The 17,219-nt window shown below is 52.1% G+C and overlaps 1 protein-coding gene across 3 annotated transcripts in view; it reads right to left on the bottom strand.

The window, feature by feature from the left end:
• The window catches only part of CTIF (cap binding complex dependent translation initiation factor), a 303,031-nt gene that overhangs the window by 192,748 nt on the left and 93,064 nt on the right, over positions 1–17,219 (bottom strand). For all 3 annotated transcript variants that reach the window (XM_082853169.1, XM_082853167.1, XM_082853168.1), the window contains exons 4-5: positions 1,852–1,925; positions 750–854 (exon numbers count right to left, since the gene is read on the bottom strand). In XM_082853169.1, the coding sequence (XP_082709295.1) occupies positions 750–854; positions 1,852–1,925 (179 nt within the window). The remainder of the gene's footprint in view (positions 1–749; positions 855–1,851; positions 1,926–17,219) is intronic.

Consider the following 17,219-nt stretch of genomic DNA (forward strand, 5'->3'; position numbering starts at 1 on the left):
TGTGTGGCTGGAGTCACATTCCCGTCCGGAGGTCAGCCCAGGCCCTGACACCACCTCTAGAAGGGAAGGTAAACACTGATGCATGAACTAAGGCAAGAGTGAGACGACCGAGTGAAAGCAACCACTACCCCAGTGGCTTTTTTTTTTTATTTGCGGCACGCGGGCCTCTCACTGCTGCGGCCTCTCCCATCGCGGAGCACAGGCTCCGGACGCGCAGGCTCAGCGGCCATGGCTCACGGGCCCAGCCGCTCCGCGGCATGTGGGATCTTCCCGGACCGGGGCACGACCCCGTGTTCCCTACATCGGCAGGCGGACGCTCAACCGCTGCGCCACCAGGGAAGCCCCCCGGTGGTTCTTAAAGTGGGGCCCCTGGACCAGCAGCATCAGCAGTTCCTGAGAACTTGTGAAAAATGCCAATTCTCAGGCCCCACCCCAGACCTCCTGAATCAGAGACTCTGCGGGTGGACCCAGTGATCCCTCTTCTTATCAAGGCGAGACCCACTGCTCTAGACTGTTGGCAAGCAGGGCCACTGTGAGTGGTCAGGAAGGGGAGCAGGCAGTGTGGCTGGAGGGGGCTGGGCAGTGAAGGGTGGAGGGATTCTGGAGAGAGGCCAGTGAACCTGCAGATCTGAGCCACTGAGCCTCTGGACATCAGCCTGCCCAAGGAAAGGCCCCCCTCTGCCCCGGTATAGCCACAGCTGTCCCTCACCTCACCAGCCCCTATGTGGGAGTTCCCCACTGCCCCTTACCCTTCACGGTCGATGTGTGGCAGGGGCTGCTTGGGCGTGTGTCGGAGCTTCCGGTGGAACTGGGTGAAGTCCAGCTTTTCAGGCTGCAGGTCCCAGGTGGCACCACTAGAGGGCGAGGGAGGGTGAGAAATGTGACAAGCCCAGTTACTGATGGGGAAGAGACACCCCGGCACACCCCAGGCAGGGCATCTCAGAAAGAGGTGGGCAGGAAGAAGGAGTGCCTACTGGCCACAGGCAGGGGTCAGGCAGGGACCCTCAGAATGGAGCCTGAAATGTCAGCTCTGCGCTCACAGACAACAGGGCAAGTGCTTGCCTGGTAGCCTTCCCCTCTCTTCAACCCTGCTGTATGATAATAGATGCCTATAAAACACAAGTGTGGGCCTGATACTCGCTCTACAGTGGTCCGCCTGAAACACTGGAAAGCCTGGGGAGAGTGTGTCAGTCGGGGAAGCAGGAGGCCAGGTCCCCCAGGTACCAGTCTCAGGAGACCCACAGCACTTCCATGCTGGGCAAGCCCGAGCCAGAGCCAGGGTGAGCCTGGAGCACAGCCAGAGTTGGCCAGCTCCAGGGCCGGGGCAGAGCTGAGCTAAAGGGCCACCACCACCCATGGTCTGAGGTCATCACTCTCCAAAGAAGTGGACACCATGACAGGAGAGCCCATCAGCAAACCCTTCAGGGACCCCATCCCCACATCCTGAGAAAGCCTGGCCAATACCTGCCCTTCCAACTTGGCCCGTCAGGAAGCTTCTAGAGCCTGAAGCACTGACAGTTCTTCCTTTTCTCTGGACCCCTCTCCGCACCCCCCAGCCCCCGCCTTCCATAACCTCTGGTGGGAGGGGTGGGGTGTGCAGCCACAGCTGTCCGTCCTCAGCTCTAACACAGCCACGTGCTGTTCCCCCACCGCCATTTTCCTTCCTTCTCTCTCTGATCTCCTTCCTCAGGCCTCATCCTTTCTATTTCACCCTCCTGTCTTTCTCTCCACTTCTTGATCAATGAACTCTCAACAATAACTCAATCCCCAAAGGCCCCTCAGGGCATAAGGACCAGTAAGCTGGGGTCCCAGCCGGAGCCACACACCACAACAAGAGGAAGAGGAGCTCACCTGAAGGAATCAAAGGTGTTGGCAGCCCAGATATCTGTGCCCAGCATGTCCAGAGAGGTGTCTTTGCTGCCATTCTGGAAGAGATGGAGGATGAAAGGGGTGGCATTATTTGCCTGGCCAGGACATGGAACAAATGGGTGGAAAGCCCAATCCCAGCGAGGGTTGCAGAGGGCCCCCCCTCAGTTGGTCATCCTGGGCAGCTTGGAGGCTGGAGTGAGCCACTGGAGTGAGTGTCCTGGCTGGTGTACCCAGTACGAGTCAGGGGGACCCCTGGCCTCCCCCAGGCTTGGGCCCTCACTTTGCTGGTGTTTGACAGAGCTGTGTGGTCAGGTACAGGGCAGCCAGGGCTCTGCTGCTCCAGCCCGTGGCTCTCTCCTCAAAACCTCTATAGTGAGCTGCCACCACCACTGCCAGCCTGATGGCAGCGGCTTCTCCCAGGCAGGGGTTCTGCAGAGCCAGGCACGCTGGAAGGTCTGTGTTGGGAGGCTGACTTCCTTTGGAGTTAAGCCCCACAGCCCCAGATCCGGTAGCACCAAAGCCCCCATTGACCAACAACTCCAGCGATGGAACTTCTCTAAGTCAGCTAGCTCCGGTCTTCTTCCTCTGTTGTTTCCTATATGGTTCACTCCATAGACAGAAAATGCTCTACTTGACCCAGCTTCTCTGCTCTGGCTTCTTTGCCCCTGGCTGATGCTGCAACAAGTTCTCCAGTCCCTGTCTTCACTCCTGATGCCACTCACCCCTCACTGTAACTGAGCAGGACCCTATGGCGCCTTCCCAGAACAGACCCTGCCCCCTCCCATGTCCTCTACCTGAAGGAAAACTTCAGCCTCCTAGGCCTTCCCCGAGTTCCAAAGAGTAAATGTAACCAGAGAAGTGAGAAAATGCAGAAACAAAGGAAAACAGACAAGCAAGACAAAAATAATAATAGCTTAGCCATTAAACAAAGGCAAGGACATTTAGTTCCTCCTCTAGGGCTATAGATAATATTTTGAGCCAGGTTCTTTGAGCTGTTTTGCAGATACTGAAACCCCCACCAGGTGGAAGAAGTTAACTGCATACTGACCACAAGCACATAGACCCCAGATGGGTTGGAACCAGAGGTTGGTAATGCTGACTCCTAATTACCTCACCACCAACTAATCAGAAGAATGCCCATGAGCTGATCACATATCCCATAACCCTCCTCCCTCACCCTGTCTTTAAACACCTTTCCCTGAAAGCCTTCGAGGACTTTGGGCCTTTTAGGCACTAAGCTGCCTGGACTCCTTGCTTGGCGCCCTGCAATAAACGCTGCACTTTCCTTCACCACAACCTGGAGTCAGTAGATTGGCTTTACTGTGTGTGGGCAAGCGGACCCAAGTCTGGTTCAGTAACATCATGACCCCCACAGTCTGCTTTTCATCACCACAGTCTTTAAAAACAATACTTCCACCTCCACTGAAGCTGACTGTGTGCGTGCCTTATAACTCAGGACTCCACTCCCAAGTACAAACAGCCAAAATGTGTACAGACGTTCACCAGTATTACACAGCACAGAAGCACAGAGGAGCACTACTCAGAACAGCTCCAAACTGGAAACCACCCAAATGCCCACCAACATCCGGCCAAATTAATCGTGGTGTGTTCACATACTGGGATATTACACGACAGTCAGAATAAACTAAAACAACATGTAATGCCATAAATGAATTCCACAAACATAAAGTGGAACAAAAGAATCTAGATGTAAGAGTACCGGCTCTATAATTCAATTTTATATAAAGTTCAAGAACAGGCAAACTAATCTATGGAGAATTCAGACAGTAACCAGAAGCGGGCCCCAGGAGGGTGCTGGGGGCTGGTAATGTCTGCTCTTACTCTAGGTGCTGGTTACATAGGTGTATTCAGTTTGTGGAAATCTGTTGAACTGTAGGTGCATGGTATGTACACCTTCTTCTGTGTGTGTTACGACCTTCTGGTTAGATTCCTGGTAGCATCCCCAGTCTTTATGTTTATGATGATCTGTCCCTGGACCTGTCATTCCTCAGATCCACTAGCTCATACACTGGGCAATCTTCCTTTGAGATCTTTCCATAGGCCTGGCCCTGGGCAGACACTGAAGACACAAAAGTGGAGAAGTCACAGGTTATGCCTGCAAAGAATGGTATGGGATGACACACACGTAATAAATAATTACAATACAGTGTGAAATGTGCACTGATTCAAGGTGCCACAGTAGGACCAAAGCACAGGCAAATTTCCTGAGAAGTAGGGAAGGACTCCCGCAGAGTAGGAATTCATGGTGATCAGGAGAGCGGAGGGAAAAGGAGGGAAGTGGTCATCTGGGGAAAAGGGCCGGTATGTGGAAAGGGGCCCTGGCAGGATACAATAAGGCATTCTGGGTAACTTTAAGGCCTCCTGGGTTTACACAGGGAGCCCGGCAGCTTGTCAAGGTGCCCCCAGGTGTGCAAGTCAGTGGTTTTCAACATCACCCACTCTCAGTCCTGGTCAGGGGCCTACTAGGGGCCTCACAAGTGCTCCTCAGTGATGGTCATGGGTTGAATTGTGTCGTCACCACCCCTCCCCCATCCCCACCACCACCATTATTCATGCGCTGAAGTCCTAACCCCCAGTCCCTCAGAATGTATTTGATAACAGGCTCATTGCAGGTGTAATCAGTTAAGATGAGAGTGGGCCCTAACCCACTATAATCGATCTCTTTATAAAAAGAGGAAATTTGGACACAGTGACAGATGCACACAGAGGGAGAACGCCAGGTGAAGAATGGAGTTATGCTGCCACAAGCAAGGAACTTCCAGAAGCTGGGAGAGAGGCCTGGACAGATCCTGTCCTAGCTCCTTCACAGGGATCATGGCTCTGCACACACCTTGCTTCCAGTCTTTTGGCCTCCAGAACTATGAGATGACAATCATTTCTGTTGTTCTAAGTCACCTAGTTCGTGGCCAAACGTCCTAAATCAAGCAGCCCCAGCAAACTGGTAACGGTGATCAACCAACCATCACCTCCACAAAGCCCTTGTGAGGGCAGTCCATCACGTCCCCACTTCCCACAGCCAGCAGACAACCCCCCTGTGACCTTCTCATGTCCCTCAGCCACATGAAGCACCAGAGGCCCCCGGGGCCCCACCTCCTGCAAACAGACAAGCTCAGACCCAGGCTGGCTCAGCTAGTCTCTGATCTCCCCACACCACCTCCCCAGAGACGGCCCAGGAAGAGTCCCACCTGCTGTCCTCCCTGTGCCCCCCCAGCTGGAGACCACGGCCAACATCACCCCAGAGCCTGCCGAGCAGAGCTCACACGGACACTGGTGAAAAGAGAAAAGGCATGAGGATGTATGTGTGTGTTTAGATTCTGCACTTACTGAGCGCCGCCCACATACAAGGCACCGAGAACCCGGCTAGAAATAACCCCGAACGAGGCTCAGCAACCTGCCTCTCCCTCCCCCAGCGGCCGGAGACACCCGGCGCCTTGGCGAGGAGGCCATGCCTTGGGGGTTTGGTTTTGTTTTTAGTTCTCGTTTTCTTCAGGTCGGCAGAGGCGGCCAGCAAGGTCTTCTTACTCACCGCGTCCTACTCTGCGCATCCCGACTCACCAGTCCCTCAAGGTAGAAACCAACCTACTTCCCAGAGAGAGAGCGCTTTGAGGGTAGTTTCTGGCTTCTAATCCGTCTGAAGGCAAAGGGACACAAACTGGCCAGTAGAAAGGTTGAGGCCCAGCCTCCCAGCAGGAGGGGCCCAAGTGCTCAGACCCTCACAGACACCAGGCAGGAGATGAGGAGGGGGTGGGGAGAGGAGGGGAGCATTCAGGGGAGGCTGAGGGAACAAAGGGCTAATGGGAGAGAGGGGCACCCAGAGTGTGACCTCGGATGAGTCGCGTAACCTGCCTGGGCTGCATCCATACAGTGACTGGGCCCTCCCTCTGGCACCACCAGCCTGAAGCCTTGGGTCACTCAGGCTCTAAGTGGCTGGGAACTTTCTCACGATGCCCTGAGACCTCCCACAATCCTCCTGTGAATCAACCACAGTCACTCGGGGCCAGAAGCTTCTCCATGTGGCGCCACCTGTGTGCACCTGGGTCTTCCCCACACCTGTCCAGTCCCGCTTCCCCATAATCCCTTTCACTATTGACCGTGACGTCTCGTCTCGGCCTTGCTCCTCTCCCGCTCCCTCCAGACGTGCCCCATCCTTCAGCGCTTGGCTCCAGAAAACCCCTCTGACCTCCCAAACTGCAGTCACCTCCCTCTGTCCCGAACTTAGCACCCGCGTGGGTGACCTGTGGCCGCAGAGCCCACTGGCGGCAGTTCTCACTCCGTCTTACTGTCACTCTCTCCTGCTCCAGGGCGTGGACCTGGGATGGCAGGGACCTCTCCAGGTGCCCCAGCGCTCTATGTTCAGCGCCCAGGAAGTGTCTGCTGAGTTGACAAACACTTCAAGAGACCTTCACTGTCTTCCTTAAACACGTTGCCATAATGAGCCATGTGACCTCAGCGAAATTAGTTCACCAATTTGGACTTCAGATTCTTCATATTTAAATAAAGAGATCTCCGAAAGTGAAGTGCTATATCCTGTAGATGGGTTTCTTCTGACTGGCATGTGTGCTGCCACCGCACCCTCTCTCACCAGGGGCAGACATCACTAATAAATTACGGCACAATTTACAATCTTCTAGGATCAGCCCCTCCTTCCCTTCCTTCTTTGAGTTGTCTCATCACCCTACCCATCCCAACTCCTGGTGCCCTGCTTGCTTCAAATGCCACTTTGAAATTGCAGGTGGCTAGAGCGACTCACTTTCTATCTAGGAGACAGGCCCCCACCCTCCTGAGATGTTAAGTGGCTTGTTCACAACATCCTTCCCAGGCCTCAAAGATGATTACCAATAGGTACAGCATTTTAAAATGACTTCTAAAGCAAAGGTCAAAAAAAAAAAAAAAATCAAACAAACTAAACCTTCCTTCCAAAGCATACGTCTGAGACCTCACCTGGAGTGAAGTTCACTTCCTCCTTCAGGATAGTAACACGAAGTCTCTCCCTAATCCCTGACCCTTTAAATACACAACTCACTCTGGCACTTACAAATTCAGCTTACGTGGAGTGGACCATTGCTTAGTCATCACTCTCTTAGACCCATAAGGATGTTAATCTCCCCAAGTAAGTTTTTTTTTTTTTCAAAAAATTTTTATTGTGGTAAAATGCACATAACATAGAATTTACCATCTTAACCATTTTAAGCGTACAGTTCAGTGGTACTAAATATATTTACAATATTGTGTAACCATCACCACCATCCATTCCCATAACTCCTTTCATCTTGTAACACTGAAAGCGTATACCCATTGAATACCAAGAATACCAACTCCCCATTTCTGCTCCCCCCAGCCCTGGCAACCACCATCCTATCTTCTGTCTCTAGGATTTTGACAACTCTCAGTACTTCATACGAGTGGAATCACACAGTATCTGTCTTTTTGTGACTGGCTTACTTCACTTGGCATAAGGTCCTCAAGGTTCATCCATGACCCCAATTAGACTTTAAGCTCCTGGACCACAGCTGCTTTCTGTTCTTGTGTCCCCGAAGTGGTCAAGCCGGGCACACAGTAGGTCCACCTCAGATGCCTGCCAACTGATTAAAGAGACTCTACCCTGCGAGATAGAGGCCCTGCTGCCTCTGTGCCTGAAAGACTGATTCCCAGATTAGGATGTCAAGATGGATTCACCAACCTAGGATTTGAGGCCCCTGAAGAGCGAGGAATGCAGGATGGAGAGAGAGAACAACCATGAAAAAAGGACGGGAAGGTCACAGCAAAACCCAGGACTGCAAGCACCTCACAGGGACGAGCACAGTTCACCTTAAAAACAGCTCAGGAGCAGTGCGAGTGCACATAAGTCTCCCTCCTGGTCCGGGGGCTGGAGTCTCGGCCACCACCCCTCATAGCAGGGGGGGGAGGCCATCTACTCTCTGCCCTGTGCTGTGGGCAGAGGGCCCTGTGTAGAGAGAACCACAGCTGAGGGAGGTGCCTGGGCATCTCAAGCTCAGGCCCCAGCCTCTTCTGAAGCAGCATCCCTGGCAGGGGACCCACCAGCCTCAGGGACTCTGGGGGTCCAGGGACAAGGCCCCACTGGCTGATGAGTGGGAAAGAGTGACAGAGCAGCAGTTGCTGGAGGGGATGCCCCAGGCATTTGCAGCAGGAGATACTCTGTAAAGGGAGCACCCCCACCACCTCCCTGCCTGTGCAGATCAACCTCGAGGAGCTGGTACCATCTCCGATCGGAGGTGAGAAGCATTTTTTCAGTACTTCATAGTTTATAGACCCTCTCCACACATTTTTCCTCATTGAAGCCCTACGACTCTCACCCATCCTCGCAGGAGCCCAGAGAACTTATTCCTGAGCCGATGGAGATAACCTGAACCCTATTTTAAATGCTGGAAAACTCCAAAACCACTGCAGTTCCCAGCAAGCACCTGGCTACTCAACCCTCCCCCCATCACCCTCCCATCAGCTCAACCTCTGGTTCCGGTGACAGCATCCCTCAGCCGGCGGAAGCCTCTGCTCTCACCCCTCCATCTCCACAGGGTAGGTCTCATTACTCCTCATGAGCACCTACCTCCTGCCTCCACTCCCTCCCCCACACGCCGTGGCTCTGATTCTCGGAGCTTAGGAACAGAAGTGCTAGGATGAGCCCCTCACAGACCGAGGGGCTGCAGCCCACACTCTGCACAGTCCTGGGGAAAGAACAATGTGCACAGCCTCCCTGGAGGAGGCGACAGCACTGGGCAGGAATCAGGACCCTCGGGCCGCTGAACAGGACGTGGCTGAGGGCTGTGGGCAAGCCTGTGGCCTCTCTTGCTGAATACAGTAGGAGGGTGAGCCCCAAGGCCAGTGCTGTAACGGGGAGGGGGAAAGTGTCTGGAGAAGTCCACAGTGAAAATCCTGGTCACAGAGATGACTTACTTATCGTTGCTCCATCTGACAAGATGACTGCAGCACATAACAAGAATCTGGACACCTCCTTAGAGTTTGTGGCAATGGGATGTGACCGGCATATAATCACTGCATGTAACCTTTTACCAACAGGGGCTGGAGAAGGGGCCTAGCTCTTGGAAACAAAATCTGTGTCCTTCAAGTTTCAGCCCAGAGAGGGAAGACCCTCACCTGCAGAGCCTTCCTTTCTGTCCCTTGTTGAAGCCGAGGTGGTGACCCAGGCGATGCCCAGAGGGGCCAGGACTCACCGGCAGAGTGACTGCTGCCACTGAACTGACAGCCAGGAACCTAACAGCTTCTCACGTTCATCCCCAGCGCCCGCCGGCCCTGGGCTGACAGCACCCAGGCGACCCTGGGGCCACCTGCCACGTTGACGCACGTCCAGCCAAAGCCCCTGAAGCCATAAAGTGCCTGGATGCTCCCCGCTTCTTGAGTTCTGGACGCCAACCCTCAAACCTTGCAACCCCTAACACACACACAGGGCAGAGACGATGGTGGCGGGAGCCTGGCTGTTCTGCTCACTGCTACAGGGACCTCGGCATCCTCCCTGGCACACTGGCAAAGCTCTGTGTTGGTATGCGGCTCAGACACCGTCTGTGAAGGGGCTCTGGGGCCGCACCAAGCTGCTGAACGTACAAGATTATACTCCTCTTTGGGCCGCTGTGCTCTTCCTGGACTCGGAGAAAACAAATCTCCTTTCCACCCACTCCGAGTCTTTCTCTCTGATGGGATCAGCTCAAGAGCCTTCCTCCCTGTGGCTCTGCTGTTTCCTCATCAGCTGGTGCCCCCCAAGGCCACGGCACATCCAGCACATACCCCAGGGGTTGATTCCCTTCCTGATCTACTGTGTGCTCCAAGTGGTGTTCTAGAAACACGAATCCACTGGCTCACAAGTGTCAGTGTGCGTCGGAATCATTCAGGGAAGGGACTGAAAATGGTTTAAGTTTAGGGCAGGTGGAGCGGTGCATGGAACACGCTTTTGGAAACAGTGGATATTAAAAAGTTTTGCGGGGGACAAAAAGTTTAAAAAGGCTCCTCGGTCAAATATTTGGGACACACAGAGTTAAAAGAGTTGTTAAATAAATACTTTATTGCAGAACTTCTCAGTGCCTTTATTGGTCTTAGATGGATGCTGACTCTTCAAGTAGGTGGCAGCACACTATGCAGCTTTTCCCAAACTCCTCTGGCTAGAAACCCACCCCACTCTTCCTTTTCACTCCACACAGCATCCTGCAGGACTATGGTTCCCCCACTGGGAAACAGACATCTTCAACTATCTGTTAACTCTCTTCCCCCATTAGTCTGCCATCCCCTCAATGGCAGTAGCCCTGGCTTCACTTTTCTGTTGTGTCCCCCTGCCTCCTCACCCCCACCACCTTCCTTGTCTTGAGATGCAGCATCATTCATTCTTTTTTTTTTTTTTGCAAGGACTCAGTGGCCAGGTACCGAGAGCTCTCCACAAAGCCTCGCTGGCTTCTTCGAGAACATTCTCCAGGTTGCAATTCCACAGTTGGCCCTGGTGAACACGGCTTTCCTCTGAGTCCCACCCCTTCCCTGGCCCTGAGGTCACCCAGCCCCTGCCAACACCCCGCCAGGTTGTTGCAATGCCAAGGTTCTGAGGAGCCTTATCCAAAAAAAATCACCCTTTTCAGTGGCTTGTTTTTTAGCACTTAAACGCTGCTGAATCCTTCACAACAGCTTCTTTTACTCACAATTAGGGGGCCCCTTGACAGGGTGAATCGTGCTGCTCTCAGAACAGATCACAAAGGGATAATAAGCACTTTAAACCATGTGGAAAAAGAAATGGAAACGGCCTGCCCACGGGCAGGGAGACTGAAGCTGCCTCTGAAAGGGCCACGCGGGGTGCACAGCTACCCCAGGTCAGGGATGACAGATTCCAGAGAATGATAACAGCAAACACTGACGCGGCACTCACTGTACACCAGGCACCATCCGAGCACTTTACATCTGTTACAACCCTAGGAAGCAGCTGTTGCTATCACCATCCCCATTTCACTGATGAGGAAACTGAGGCTCAGAGAACTTGCCCGCATTCACACAGCTAGTTCCCAGGAACACATATGAGTGTGGACCAGAGTCTGTGCTCTTAACCACTGCACTCTGCAGATATATTACTCAAATAACTTCTGACCCCACTGTCGAGTTTCCCATAATGCAGGAGCATACCCACATCCCTACGAACATTTGGGTTTTCCGAGTTCTTCTCTTGGGAAGGCAGCACTGGTGCAGGGAGTAAATCACTTGCAGTGAGGAAAAGAAGGAATGTAGGGGTGCAAGATAGAATGTGTAGGGTCGGGGGGCTCCGTGCACGAGTGAATGAAACAAGATGGGAGTGAGTCACTGTACAGTAGAAAAACATGCCAAGTCAGGGGCAATGGGAAAAAATGACCCTCTTCTATACCATTGTTTTTTCTTTATTAATATACAACTGCAGAGTCATTTCTGCTTGTGTACGTGTGTGTGCACAGGTATGTGTGTGTTGACAACCCCAGGCTGCAAAGGTTTAGAAATAAGGCAGAGTCTGGCTAAACAAGGCAGAGGGCAGCAGGAGGACTCCCCCCATTAATGGGAGGGTCACAGGCAAAGTTCCAACTAGAGGATGTCCGGGCATGTCAGTCTGAGTTTCCCCAGCATGTCTGCTGCTGGGTCAGCCGCACCAGAGCTGGCCAGCCCGAGACTGCGGCTGCAGCACCAGGAGCCTGCAGGGACCAGGGCCTGAACTCCCGGACTGCAGAACCAGGGGCCAGCTGCTGGTCGTCAGCTCTACAGGGCCCAGCCTGGGCACCAGAGACATGAGCGCGGTACAGCCCCTGCTCCTGGGAAGGCTCATAATCCCAGTCCATTTCCCCTTCTTGGTGCAAAATGTTCTTCCATAGATTCTGTCCATGACGAGGGCCAAGAGCAAGCAAACCCCACAGACTCAGGGCTCCCGGGGAGCCGATAGGGAGGGCTATCCCTTTAAACAATGGACAAGACCTCTCTCCTTCCTCTCCAAGGATGCCCTCCCAAGTCCCCTGCCCCCAGCCCCAATATATCACCCACATTAGTGGGTTAACACAGTGCTAGGCACTGTGTGGCCACAAGAGGCCCGAGGGGATCGTCCCTGCCCCACAGGTCTTACCACCTAGCTGGAGAGTCACAGAAAAGGAAAAAAACAACTGAAGACAACACGTAGTGAAGCACCATGCGATACGATGCATGCCACCCACGCTGCGGGCTCCAGGGGAGACTGTGGCTCTGGACTCCAGGAAAAACTTCCTGCAAGTAACAACACGGATGGACTGAGAGTGGGGAAAGCAGGAGTCTAGGCCTGTAAGCTGCTTCCTGGGGCCCCAGGAGGGTTGCTGCAGCTCCACAGACCTGAGCTCCCTCTTCAGCATCATACTGGACTAGCATGGTGACTACCGAGCTGGGGTGGAGGCGGGAAGTAGAGCCTGAGACACTGGGAGAGTGTGGTGCATTATACAGGATGTTTGGAGACCAAAGAACTCCAAAGGCATCTCCTGGGCCAAAACAGGGGCTTCCTGTAAGGCCAGGTCCAAAACTCCTCTCAGACCCAAACCACCAGACTTTGAGGGTGACTTGGGTTTGCTTGAAGAGACAGGAAGTGAGGACCCAAGCACAGATCAAGGGTGGGGCAGGGCAGGGCCCAAGGGAGAAGCAGTCCTGTCCTGGTGTGTGTGTGTGTGTGGGGTGTGTGTGTGTGTGTGTGTGTGTGTGTGTGTGGCTGTGTGTGTGTGGGGGGCGTGAGTGTGTGCCTGTGTGTGTGGTGTGTGTGTGTGTGTGGTGTGTGTGGTGTGTGTGGTGTGTGTGTGGCTGTGTGTGTGGGGGGGTGTGGGTGGGGGGGTGTGGGTGTGGGGGGGCGTGTGTGCGTGTGTGCCTGTGTGTATGTGCCTGTGTGTGGGGTGTGTGTCTGTGTGGGGTGTGTGTGTGCATGGTGTGTCTGTGTGTGTGTGTGGGGTGTGTGTGTGTGTGTGTGTGGGTTCAGCATGTTCAGCACCAAGGACAGCACCCCCACGTGCTGGTAGGAAAGATGGTGATGGACCCCCAATATTTTAATCTTCCTACAATAGAAAGGCCTGAGGCAGGAGAACAACAGAGCAGAGACAGAGCCTCCTGAGTAGTACCAGAGCTGAGCTCAGGAGCAGAAAAGGCCGTTCCTTTCACTCTGGAGCTTTCCTGTCTGTCTGTCCAATCTGTCCCTTCTCTCTCTACCCTCACTGTCTTTGAATTAAGACCCAAAGCCCAGGGAGGAGTGGGAGATAGTGACTCCCTGTGGCCAAGTATATTTCTCCAGTCTCTCGGCTAATTAATCATGCCTTAGGATTTAAATGGCAATATTATTAGTACCTACCGTAGACTGGGCCACAGCAGAGCCCACTTCTGGTTGGCTGCCTGTCCAGCATCTGCTAAAGTAATGGGGGCCCACTCAGCTGTCCCTAGCCCCAGACCTTGCCCATGCCTCTGTGCAGAGAAAGGATCTCATCCTCCAAGGCTCCTCGCTAGGAGGCCTTCTTGGAACTCTCCAGCTGCTGGAGATATCTCCCTTCCTGCCAGCGCCAGACTCAGAACCACACAAGGCCAGGGAGGGAAGGGGCTGAGAGATCATCTGGCCCAGGGCTGACCTAGGAGTCCTGCAGAGATGCTCCCAGAGTGATGAGGTGGATAGAGTGGAAGAGAAAGCAGGTGGGTTCCTTCCCCTGCCTCACCAGACAGTTCTGCCCTTTTGGTTTTCTACATGAGATTTCCTTGAAAGACTGTGATGAAACAAAAGGTTCTGTACTTTAAAAAATTTAACTTTTATTTTAGATAATTCTAGATTCAAATCTAGTTGTAAAAAAGAATAGAGATCCCATGTATCCTTCACCCTGTTTCCCCGCCAAGGAAAACCTTATAAAAGCATATAGTTCAGATCACATCCAGGGTACTGAGAGCAATACCCTCTAGAACGCTGAACATCTCCATCGGCACAAGGATCCTTCCTGCTGCGTTTCTGTACCCACCCACTTCATCGTGCCCCCCTCCCCTAATCCTGAAGAACTGCTAACCTGCTCTCCATTTCTATAATCCTGTCATTTCAAGAATGGTATAGAAGTGGAATCATAGAGTATGTACCTTTGGGGGATTAGCCTTTTTTCACTCCGCATAATTCCCTGGAGATTCATCCAGGTTACTGCATGTGTCAAGAGTTGATTCCTTTTTATTGCTGAGTGCCAGAACTTACTTAACCATTCACCTGTTGAAGGGCATCTGGTTTATTCCCAGCTTTTGGCTATGACGAATAAAGCTGCTATAGACGTTCAAGTCCAGGATTTTGTGTGAACATAAGTTTTCATTTCCCTGGGATAAACACCCGGGATTGCACTTGCTGGATCATATGGTACTTGTAGGTTTAGTTTTATAAGAAACTGCTTTCCAGAATGGCTGCACCACTTAACATCCCCACCAGCCACGTGTGAGTCATCCAATTCCTCTGCGTCTTCACCGACATTCGGCGTTGTCACTGTTTTTTGTTTCTTTTTTCATTTTAGCCATTCTGACAGGTGTATAGAGATACCTTGCTGAGGCTTTAGTTTGCATTTCCCTAACAGCTAACAATGAGCATCTTCTTGTGTGCTTAGTTGCCATCTGTATATCCTCTTTAGTGAAAAATGTCTCTTCGTGTATTTTGTACATTTTCTAATTGCTTTGTTTTCAATGCTGAGTTTTGAGAGTTCTTTACATATTCTAGATGCTTGTCCTTTGTCAGATATATGTTTTGCAAAATCTTCTCCCTCTTTGTAACTCGTCTTTTCACGCTCTAAACAGGGTTTTTCCCAGGGCAAGAGTTTTTCATTTTGATGAAGTCCAATTTCACATCTCAGTGTTGACATTTATTGTCTTCATTCATTCACTTTGAAATCTTCCCAATTCTTGGTATGACAAATGATTTTTGATTGTAATCAGGACACTTTCATGTTATGTAATGAGACTGTGAATCTCATTTAAATCTTCTGTTTTAACTGGCTTTTTGTGGTACCACTCTGTCAGGGGAAAGGGGGGGTGGGCACGACCTCAGTACTGTCAGTGGAGCATTTGTCGTGGCTCAGTGGAGGTAAGAGTTCCCGGACTCCACACGGTCCCCACTGACCCTGCTATGGGGGCCTCACGACCACCGGGCAACAGTGCAAGTCCCAGCTCTCTAGTAGAACCTCCTCTGACTCATGCCAGCAGGGAGGGGAGGGGCACCTCTATCCTGCTGAGTGGGGGTGGGAGTCCAGGTTCTCCACATGGCCTCCAACAACACCATGGGGGCAGGGAGCTTCTTACCAGCCAGCAGAGATGAAAGTCACAACTTCCTACTTGACCTTCTCTGACACCACACTGCTGAAGGAGTTAGGGGGCCGCATTACAGCCCGGAGAGTGTGGAAGTCCAGGTTCCCACTGCTTATTTGCTTGTGACGGTGGGGATGGTGCTATAGGTTTTTTCTGTGCTGTTTGGCTGGAGTAGAGCAGCTATTGTCTAACAGTTTTCTATCTTGCTAGACCTAAGCTTCTATTCTTTTCCTGGACCTAAGCTTAGAAAGAATAGGCTTTTATTGGAACTTTCAAAAAAAAAAAATCTGTGTCCACTGGCATTTCCTGGTTACCCGCATCTTCAGCTTCAAGTCTGGGATATAGGAGGCAAAAAGAAAACCCACGGAGGTCACTCCTGTGTCAATACTCAGGTCCCAGGGTCTCTAGCTGGTCTGCCTTCTCTCTCTGTTTCAGAATCTTCTTATATTTGTTTTATATAGAATGTTCAGGGTTTCAGTTGTACTTAGCAGGAGGAATATAGAAAAGAACATCTATTCCATCTTCCCAGAAATAGAAATCTGTATTTTTAACAAAACATTTTGATGACCTTAAGTCTAGTTCACCTCCTCATTTTTCAGAGGAGAAACTGAGGCTGCAGCTAGATGACGTATCTCACCAGTGATGGAATAGCGAGTCAGAGGTACAGAAGCCAGGACTCACGTCTCCTCACTCCAGTCCTCCAGTCAGATGCCGTTACCATGACAGCATGGCTCCTCCCCATCCATGCCCGGGGATCTGACCTCCTCTACAGACGCCAGCTGCAGCCAGCTCCCCTCCTCCCGGTATTCACACGCGGCTCTAGAATGTTGCCTGTCCACTCGAGAAAGTCTTCTTTCTCTAAGCAGACTCTGGGTACTCTGAGGGCAGAGACCCGGCCACATGGCTCATACTGTATACAGCGTGGGCTCAATGAACAGTTGCCGACTGCTCTCCCTATAGAAGTCGATCATCAATATTGTCTGGTAAGCGTTGTGTCCTGGTTCCTCCAGGTGAGCTGGAGTCAGAAGTCACTCCGAGGACGGGGACAGATGGCATCTTCTGGAAAAGAGAGGCTCACATGCTGGGAGCAGCAGACGTACACAGATCATGCCATGTTCAGTTTGGGGAGGCTTATTAAGAGGAAATATAGTCTACGTTCATGGTGCTCCCAGAAAAGTAACCCAGGATGGGACAGGACGTGGGAAGCAGTGTGTCATGTCCCAGACTTCTTAGCACTGTGGTTTAAGTGCCCATCTCCTGCGCCCACCGCCCCGCCCACTCTACCCTCCACATACACAGAGACTGCACCCATTGCCTTCACCATCCCGATTCCTGGTTCCTAGCATGGTGGCTGGCACACGGGCCCTCAACGATGACGTGCTGGTTGGATCAATGGATGAAAGAACAAATAAATAATCAAAGGAAGAAATGAACCACAACAAAAGGAAATAGCTGCAGGAATGAGGATGCTTAGCTTAGAAAGCAGACTTGCCATGGCAGACTGTGGGGGAGAGGCTAAGTAGCCATGGACAAAAGGAATCAAACTAAATCCACCAGCTGGAGTTATGAAGAGGTGGTCTGGGCTGAATCAAAGACCGACATTGTTATCAGTGGAGCTGCCTCACATGCTCTGAGATGCCTTGTAGCAGTGAGTTCTCCATTTCTGGAAACGTCCAGCAGCCCAATGGCCTCGTGAAGCAGGGGATCCTGCACTGCAGGGAGTTGGATCAGGTGACCTCTGAGCTTCTTCTCATCCTGAGAGCCCACATCTTCAGGGTTCACTGGAGACCTGCCTAGCTCTGGATTTAATGTGGTAAAGGAGATAAGAGGGGGAGGAAGTCAGCCACAGTCCCTGTTGAGTTTCCACTAGAAGTGGAGCATGTGACAATCATTCTAGCCAGTCACCAACCAGTTCTGGTTTCCCTGGTCCAGGCGTATAGTAGGATTCTCCTATTTAGTGTGTTTATGGTTGGGTGGGGCCATGTGACTAGTTCTGGGCAACAAGCTAAGAGTGGAAGTGATGTGTGTTACATTTAGGTTGGAGCATTGAA

This window comes from Leucopleurus acutus, assembly GCF_964270905.1.
Source record: "Leucopleurus acutus genome assembly, chromosome: 13".
NCBI lineage: Eukaryota > Metazoa > Chordata > Mammalia > Artiodactyla > Delphinidae > Leucopleurus > Leucopleurus acutus.